At 47.8% G+C, this 10,000-nt stretch overlaps 1 protein-coding gene across 1 annotated transcript in view; it reads left to right on the top strand.

The window, feature by feature from the left end:
- The window catches only part of LOC119580562 (cell surface glycoprotein 1-like), an 11,898-nt gene that overhangs the window by 1,800 nt on the left and 98 nt on the right, over positions 1-10,000 (top strand). The window contains exons 2-7 of the mRNA XM_037928676.1: positions 1,218-1,691; positions 2,333-2,487; positions 2,769-2,940; positions 4,849-6,213; positions 8,945-9,007; positions 9,985-10,000. The exon at positions 9,985-10,000 is cut by the window's right edge and continues 98 nt beyond it. Of these exons, the coding sequence (XP_037784604.1) occupies positions 1,218-1,691; positions 2,333-2,487; positions 2,769-2,940; positions 4,849-6,213; positions 8,945-9,007; positions 9,985-10,000 (2,245 nt within the window). The remainder of the gene's footprint in view (positions 1-1,217; positions 1,692-2,332; positions 2,488-2,768; positions 2,941-4,848; positions 6,214-8,944; positions 9,008-9,984) is intronic.

The following is a 10,000-nucleotide window of genomic DNA, read 5'->3' as shown; positions in this document are numbered from 1 at the left end:
AAGAGAGAGGAAACGAAGAAATAAAGTGCTTTACATCTATAGTGTGTAATTATAGTTATATGGTAGGTAATAGTGATGAGGGTAGTAGAGGTATATCATCAGAATAATATAGGTGATATATATGTATATTAAAATAAGATATAAGCAGCACAAACACACACTCACACACACACACAACAACACACACACACCACACAATGAGATAGATATATATATATAGATATATAGTTAAGTTATATATATATGACGTATATTATATATAGTATCTATTAGTTATATAATATATATAGTAGTAAAATGATAATAAGTATATACATATATATAATAAAAATTATCTATATATAATAAGCTATAGTCTATCTATCTATATAGATATATATATAATATAGATAGTATATATATTTTATAGGATCTAGTATATCTATATCTATATATATATCTATAGCTATAATCTATATTATATCTATATGCTAACTGATCTATCTATCTATATATAGTATATATCTATATATTAGGTAGTATATATATAGTATATAGTATTATATATGTTATAGAGTAGCGCATATATGACATATATATAGTATATATATATATAGAATATAATATCTAGTCTATATAGTTGTGATGTAGTGTGTGAGTGTGTGTGGTGAAGTGTGGTAATCTAGATAGATGTGTTGTACTTATGTTTGTGTTGTGTGTCTGACGTGCCTGTGTGTGTGACTGTAGTGAGGACTATGAGTACAATATAGAAAATGACATGAAGTCTATAATAATCATATCACTAAACATAAAAAGGATATAAAAATATATATATATAATAGATCTCTATATCTATGGATGTCTGTAGGGGTGTTAGTGTGTGTGTGTGTGTGTGTGTGTGTGTGTTGTGTGTGTTCTATCTATACAGGTAAATAATATCATATCAGTGAAATATAAAGTATATATCTAGAATAAAGTAACATCAGCAAAGATGAACAATCTATATACATATGATACCTACCCTCTAGACAATATAGACCCAAAACACCTAGACCAACACCCGACCAAACACCCAACCAACACCAGACCAACACCCCACAACACCCAAACCACACCAGACCAACACCAAAGTCCACCACCAGCAACCCACAAACGCGCAACACACCACACCCAAACCAACACCAGACCCAACACCCAAACCAAAACAAGTAGACCACACCAAACCACAACCAAACCAGACACCCAAGACAACACCAAACCAACACCCCAGACCAACACCAAACCACAACCCAGGACAACCAAAGCACCAAGACATCAAGGCACCCAGACCGGACACCGACGAAACCCTAACACCGACCAAAACAGCCAGAAAACCAACACCAAAGCAATCGGACAGACCAACACCCGTGGGCCCAAAACAACAGCGCAGTCACGCAACACCCGAAAACCAAGACCCAGAACCAAGGACGAGGCGACCGCAAAGCCAGAGACCCAAGGCCCAACACCACACCAACACCCTAACACCAGGCCAGACCAACCCCCAGACAACACCAAACTCAGGACCCCCAAGACCAACACCCAAACCAACACCAGAACAGACACCGCAGAAATGCAACCACCCAAACCGAACACCGAGAACCAACACTCAGACAGCGCAACACCCACCCAACACCCAAAACCAACATCAACGCAACACCGAGATCACAGCCAAAGCAAACACCATATCCAACACCCAAACCAACACCCCAAGCCAACACCCAAACCCACACCCAAACCAACACCCCAAACCAGCCAGCCAGCCAACGAACCAACCACACCCAAACCACAACACCAACCGAGAGCCCCCAAACCCACACCCAAACTAACGGCGCCGAAAAAAAAAACCAAACCAACACCCAAACATCACCCAACCCATAGCACCCAGAACCAACCCCAAACCAACACCCAACCACACCAAGACGGCGACACCAGAGACCGTAACGCCCAAACAACACACCTAAAAACCAACACCCAAACCAAACACCAACCAACACGCGAACCCGACACCGAAACCAAACACCAAACAACACCAAACCAAGGAACACCCAGAGGGGGAGCAGACACCCTAGAAACCACACCCAACCGAGACGACTAAACCAACACCAAACCAACACCCAACAACACCCAAACCCACCACCCAAACAACCTAAACCGACACCAAAACCAACACCAAACAATCACGCAAACCAAACACCCAACACAACGAGACCCCAACCACACCAACCACACCACCAAAACCAACAACCAAACCAACACCCAGACCAACCACCAACCACACCCAAACCAACACCCAAACCCAAAACGCCCCCATCAGACACCCAGAATCCACAAACACCCAACACCCACACCCAGACCACACCAGCGCACACCCAAACCAACACCCAAACCTAAGCATCCAAACCAACACCAGACCGACCAACGCCCAGGAAAAACCACGACCAAAAAACCAGGACCACAGGACCAACACCGGCAACCAACACCAAACCAACACCCCCACACACGACCCAAACCCACCACCACAACCGACACGGCCAGACAAACCACACACCAAACCAGACACCCAAAACATCAATCCCGAAGCCAACACAAACCACCGCGCCGAAAAACCCACAGCGCGCGAACCAACAGTCCCAAACCAACGACTCCGAGACCACCGGACCCAAACGCAACACCCAAACCAACCAACCAAGGACCAACACCCAAAACACATGCCGAGTGAAAAAACAAACACCGATAACACAACAACCCAGAGCCAACACCCAAGAACCACGCAACCAGACCAACACGCCAAACGAACATCCCAAACCAACACCCGAAACTCAACAATCCAAACCAAGCACCACAAACCAGACACCAAAAATCCAACCCAAACCAACACCCAAGACAACACCACAAGCCAACACCCAAAGCCACATCCGAAAAGCAAACCAAAACCCATAAAAGACCACACCACATGACGCAACACCCAAACCAACACCGAGACCAAACAGCCCAAACGCAACACGTAACCACACCAACACATCCAAACGGCAACACCGGACCAAGCACCAAACGGCAAGCACCGACATGAGCACAACACCAAACCACAAAACCCGCACAAAACCACGAACGCCGCACCACCAACATCACAACCAAACACCGCCCGACGACCCCGACCAAAACAAACCAACCAACACCAGACCACCAACCACTAGAACCAACATACCAGACACACCATACCAACACCCAAAACCAACACCAGGATGCGAAACCAACCGGCCGCGAACCAACAACCCAGAACCCATACACCCGCTACCAACACGCAAACCGACACCGACAAACCAACACCAACACGCAACAGCCCAAACACACCCAACCAAACCCAAACGCAACACCCGAACGCAAACACCAAACCACCCCCAAACCAAACCCAAACCACCACCACAACCAACACCCAAACCACACCAACCAAGCCACCAACCAACACCAAACCACCACCCAAACCAACACACCACGACAGCAGGACCGGCCAAACGAGCACCAAAACCAACACCGCAATACATCATCCAAAACCAGACACCGAAACCGACACCCAGTAACCAACACCCAAACCAACAAAAAACACCCAAACGCAACACCCAAACCAACATCCAAACCAACACCACAGACCAACACACACAACCAACACGGCAACCACAAACCCAAACCAACAACCAAACCAACACGCTCGCACAACCAACACAAGACCAACACCGAAACCAACACCAAGCCAACAACCCAAACACAGGACACCCAATAACACGCAACCACGACACGCAAATCACCAACACCAGAACACCTAACACCCAACCAACACCAGCCGAACCACAACCAACACCAAACAATCACTAACCAAGCACCCAAATCAACAGGAGGCCAAACCAACACCAAACCAACACCCAAACAAACACCCAAACCAACCACAAACCAACACCCAAACCAACACCCAAACCAACACCAAACCAACACCCAAACACACCCAAACCAACACCCAAACCAACACCAAACCAACACCCAAACCAACACCCAAACCAACACCCAAACCAACAACCCAAACCAACACCCAAACCAAACACTCCAAAAACCCCAAAAAAAAAAAAAACCTCCCCCCCCCAAAACCAACCCACACCACCAACACCCCAAACCCAACACCAAACAACACCCAAACCAAACACCCAAACCAACACCTCAAACCAACACCCAAACACAACACCCACTTACCACAACCAAACCTACACCCTCATACCAACACCAAACCAACACAAACCCACACCCACACCCAACACCCATACCAACACCCTAAACCAACCCCAAACCAAAACACACCCAGACCAACACCCAAACCCACACCCAACCAACACCAAAGCCAACACCAGACCAACACCCAAACCAACACCAAACCAACACCCAGACCAACACCCAAACAACACCCAAACCAACACCCAAACCAACACCAAACCAACACCCAATCAACACCCAGATCAACACCCAAACCAACACCAAACCAACACCCAAACCAACACCCCAAACCAACACCCAAACCAACACCAAACCAACACAAACCAACACCCAAACCAACACCAAACCAACACCCAAACCAACACCCAAACCAACACCCAAACCAACACCCAAACCAACACCCAAACCAACACCAAACCAACACCCAAACCAACACCCAAACCAACAACAAACCAACAACAAACCAACACCCAAACCGACACCCAGACCGACTCTCGACACCCAGACCAACACTCGCACCCACCACCGAACCTCGAACACCCAGACTAACCCAGACCGACACTCGACACCCAGACCGCCCAGACCACACCCAGACCGACACCAGACCGACACTCGACACCCAGACCAACACTCGACATCCAGAACGACACCCAGACCGACACAAGACCGACACTCGACTCCCAGACCGACACTCGACACCCAGACCAACACCACTACCAACACCCAAACCACACTCGACACCAGACGCACACTCGCACCCAACCGACAACCCGACCAACACTCGCACCCAAACAACACCAGACCGACACCAGACCGCACTCGAAACACCAGAAGAAAACGACACAGACCGACACTGCGACACCCAGACAAACACCAGACCGACACTCGACACCCAGACCGACACCAGACCGACACTCGACACCCAGACCGAAACTCGAACCCAGACCAACACCCAGACCAACACTCGACACCCAGACCGACACCCAGACCGACACTCGACACCCAGACCAACACCCAAACCAACACCCAGACCAACACTCGACACCCAGACCAACACTCGACACCCAGACCGACACTCGACACCCAGACCAACACTCGACACCCAGACCGACACTCGACACCCAGACCAACACCCAGACCAACATTCGACACCCAGACCGATACCCAGAACGACACTCGGCACCCAGACCGACACCCAAACCAACACCCAGACCAACACTCGACACCCAGACCAACACTCGACACCCAAACCAACACCCAAACCAACACCCAGACCAACACTCGACACCCAGACCGACACTCGACACCCAGACCAACACCCAAACCAACACCCAGACCAACACTCGACACCCAGACCGACAACTCGACACCCAGACCAACACCCAAACCAACACCCAGACCAACACTCGACACCCAAACCAACACCTTAACCAACACCCAGACCAACACTCGACACCCAGACCAACACCCAAACCAACACCCAAACCAACACCCAGACCAACACTCGACACCCAAACCAACACTCGACACCCAGACCAACACTCGACACCCAGACCAACACTCGACACCCAGACCAACACTCGACACCCAGACCAACACTCGACACCCCAAACCAACACTCGACAACCCAAACCAACCACTCGACACCCGACAACACTCGCACTCCAGACCACACTCGTGACACCCAGACCAACACTCGACACCCAAACCAACACTCGACACCCAGACCAACACTCGACACCCAGACCAACACTCGACACCAGACCAACACTCGACACCCAGACCAACACAACACTCGACACCCAGACCAACACTCGACACCCAGACCAACACCCAAACCAACACCCAGACCAACACTCACACCCAGACCAACACTCGACACCCAGACCAACACCCAAACCAACACCCAGACCAACAACTCGCACCCAAACCACACTCGCACCCAGAACCATACACCTCGAACAACCCAGAACCGACACCCAGACCAACACGACACCCAGACCTGAGCCGTGAGGACCGGCGGGCGACGCGGCTGCCCGGGCCTCGTTCCCAGCACGCATCGCGCTCCGTCCCTTCTGATTGCGTCACCATACCATTTACCTGGCCGAAGGGAGATTGTTTTATTGATTTTCCTTCTTTCTCTCTTCCTTCCTTCACTCTTCCCGCCTTTCACTTCGGTTTATTCGTTCCTTTCGTGTGTGTTTTTTCGTTTTTTGTTTTTCTTTTCTTTTCTTTTCTTTCACTCCTTCTCATGGGTATTAATGTTTTTTTTTCTTTTTTTTCTTCTTCTAAGTGTTTTTTTTTTCTATTTTTTTTCTGTCTTTCTTTTTCTTGGTTGTTTATTCGCATTTATTTCTCTTTCTTCTCTTCCTATTCCGAGCTGTTCACTACGTCCTTTTTCTTCTCGTTCTACATTCCTCCTTCTTCTCCTCCTCCTCCTCCTTCTCCATCTCCTTCTTCTTCTCCTCCTCCGCCTCCTCCTCCTTCTTCTCCTCCTCCTCCTTCTCCATCTCTTTCTTCTTCTCCTCCTCCGCCTCCTCCTCCTTCTCCTCCTCCTCCTCCTTCTCCATCTCTTTCTTCTTCTCCTCCTCCGCCTCCTCCTCCTTCTCCTTCTCCTTCTCCTCCTCTTCCTCCTCCTCCTTCTCCTCCTCTTTCTCCTCCTCCTCCGTCTTCCTCCTCCTCCTCCTCCTCCTCCTCCTCCTCCTCCCCCCCCTCCTCCTCCTTCTCCTCCTCCTCCTCCTCCTCCCCCTCCTCCTCCTCCTCCTCCTCCTCCTCCCCCTTCCTCCTCCTCCCCCCCTCCTCCTACTCCGCCTCCTCCTCCTCCTCCTCTTCCTCCTCCTCATTCCCTCCTCCTCCTCCTCGTTCCTCCTCCTCCTCCTCCTCCTCCTCTTCTCCTCCTCCTCCGCCCCCCCTCCTCCTCCTCCTCCTCCCCTCTCCCTCCTCTCTCCTCCTCTTCCTCCTCCTCTCCTCCTCCTCCTCCTCCTCCTCCTCCTTCTCCTCCTCCTCCTCCTCCTCCTCTCCCATTCCTCCTCCTCCTCCTCTTCCTCCTCCTCCTCCCCCGCCTCCTCCTCCTCCTTCTCCTCCTCCTCCTCCTCCTCCTCCTCCTCCTCCTCCTCCTCCTCTCCCCCTCCTCCTCATCCTCCTCCTCCTCCTCCTCCTCCTTCCCTCTCCACCTCCTCCTTTTCCCCCCTCCTCTTTCCTCCCCCCCTCCTTCCTCCTCCCCTCCTCCTCCTCCTCCTCCCCCTCCTCCTTCCCCCTCCTCCCTCCCCCCCCTCCTCCTCTCCCCCACCTCCTCCTCCTCCTCCTCCTCCCCCTCCTCCTCCTCCTCCCCTCCTCCTCCTCCTTCCTCCTCCTCCTCCTCCGCCTCCTTCCTCCCCCTCCTCCTCCCCTCCTTCCTCCCCCTCCTCCTCCTCCTTCCCCCCTCCTCCTCCTCCCCCTCCTCCTCCGCCTCCTCCCCCCTCCTCCTCCTCTCTCCTCCTCCTCCTTCTCCTCATCCTCTCCCCTCCTTCCTCCTCCTCCCCCCCCTCCTCCTCCCCCCCCCTCCTCCTCCTCCTCCTCCTCCTCCTCCCCCTCCTCCATCCCCCACCACTTCTATTCCTTCCTCTTTCTCTCCCCCGCCCTTTTTTACCATTTTCCTCTATCACTTCTTTTCTTCGCTTGCCGTCTCCTCCTCCTATATTTCTTCATTTTACCATTTCCTCATATCATCCCCTCTTTCTCCACTTCATCTTCTCTAGTTGCATCTCTTTCCCCAATTTCTTCAGCTCCTTTTTCCTCCTCTTTCTTACTCCTTCCTCCTTCTCTGTTTTCTTCCTTTTCTCCTTTATCCAACTATTCCTCTTCTCCCTCATTCTCCTCTCTTCCTCCATCTCTTCTCTCTTCCCTCGTTCCTGTTTTCTTTTCTCCTCTTCTTTATTCTTTCGTTCCTTCAAATTCCCCTTTTTTATCTCCTCATTCTCTCCTCAAATTTTCCTCCTTTTCTGTCTTCCTCATTGACCTTTTCTTTTTTTTCTTCCTTTATCTCCTTTTCCTTCTCCCTCTCTTTCTCTTCTTCATTCTCCTTCTCTTCTCACTCCTCTTTTTCTCTCACCTTCCTCCTCCCTTTCCTTCTCCTCCTAACTTTCCTCCTCCTCCTCCTCTTCCTCTTCTCCTTTCTCATAATCTTTCATCTTTACTTCCTTTTCCTCCTCTTCCCTTTCTTTCCCCTCTTTCTTCTTCTTCCTGTTCTTCTTATTCTCTCCTCCTCTTCTTTTCCCCTCCCATTCTCTCTCATCTTCCTCATTTTCCTCTTCTCTTTTACTCTGTCTCTTCCTCCTCCTTGTCTTTCTCCTTCTCACTTCTCATTCTTCCTCTTCTTTCTCCTCCTCCTCTTTCTCCTCCTCCTCCTTCCTCCTCCTTCTTCTTCTTCCTTCTTCTTCCTCCTCCTTCTTCTTCTTCCTTCTTCTCCCTCCTCCTTCTTCCTCGGTGCTAAAAGGAGAAAGAAAGAGGAAGAAGGGAGAAAAGACAACGAAGAATGAAAGAAAGGAGAAGAAAAGAAAAGAAAAAGAAAAAAAAGTATATATAAAACAAAAGAGAAAAGGACGAAAAGAAGAAGAAATAAAAGATAAAAGGAGAGAATGAGAATAATAAAAAACGAAGAAACAGGAGAGAAGGAGGAAAGAGGAGAGAGAATGAGAAGGAAAAGGAGAGAAAGGAGGAAACAGGAGAGAAGGAGGAAAACAGAGAAAACGAAGTGGAAAGAGATAGAAGAAGAAGAAGAAGAAGAAGAAGAAGAAGATAATGAAGAATGAAAGGAAAGAAGGAGATAAAGAGGAGAAGAGAAATAAAGAAAGGAAAAATAAGGGGAGATAAAGAGGAGAAGAAAAGGAAGAATAAGACAAAAGAATGAGAAAAAAAAAGAAAATGGGAAAAAATTTGGAGGAAAAAGTTGGGAAGAGAAGAAAAAAATTGAGAATAAAACAAAGAAGAGAGAAAGAAGGAGAGAAAGTGAGAAAGAGGAGAGAAGGAGGAAAGAGGAGAGAGAATGAGAAGGAAAGAGGAGAGAGAATGAGAAGGAAAAGGAGAGAAAGGAGGAAAACGGAGAAAACGAAGTGGAAAGAGAAGAAGAAGATAATGAAGAATGAAAGGAAAGAAGGAGATAAAGAGGAAAAGAGGAAAAAAGAAAGGAAAAATAAGGGGAGATAAAGAGGAGAAGAAAAGGAAGAATAAGACAAAAGGAAGAGAGAAAAAAGAAGAAAATGGGAAAAAAATTGGAGGAAAAAGTTGGGAAAAGAAGAGAAAAGGAAAATAATTGAAAATAATACAAAGAAAAGAGAAAGATGGAGAAAAAGAGGAAAAGTAAAAGGAAAAACTAAGAAGAAGAAGAAGAAGAAGAAAACAGAAGAAGAGGAAAAGGAAGAAAGAAGAGAGCACGAGGAAAACGAATAACAGAGGAGAAAGAAGGTAAATAGAGAAGAAAAGAAAAAAAAAGAAAAGGAACAGAGAAGCGAAGGAAAAGAAAAAAAAATCCCGAAATTGAAAAAAAAAAAAAAAAAAAAAAAAAAAAAAATCCCGAAATTGAAATACAGAACAAATATAAAGAAAAGAAAAAAAGAAAAAAAAATCCCAAATTTGAAATTAAAAAAGAAAAAAAAAAGAAAGAAAAAAAAAAAATTACAACCCAAAATAATTTTAATAAATTTAATAAATAATTTTCTCGAAACATGGAAGCAACATGGCCAGCATG

This window comes from Penaeus monodon, chromosome 14 (assembly GCF_015228065.2).
Source record: "Penaeus monodon isolate SGIC_2016 chromosome 14, NSTDA_Pmon_1, whole genome shotgun sequence".
In the NCBI taxonomy this organism is placed as follows: domain Eukaryota; kingdom Metazoa; phylum Arthropoda; class Malacostraca; order Decapoda; family Penaeidae; genus Penaeus; species Penaeus monodon.
Note: the sequence above shows the minus strand (reverse complement) of the source record. Positions and strands in the feature narration are given on the sequence as shown.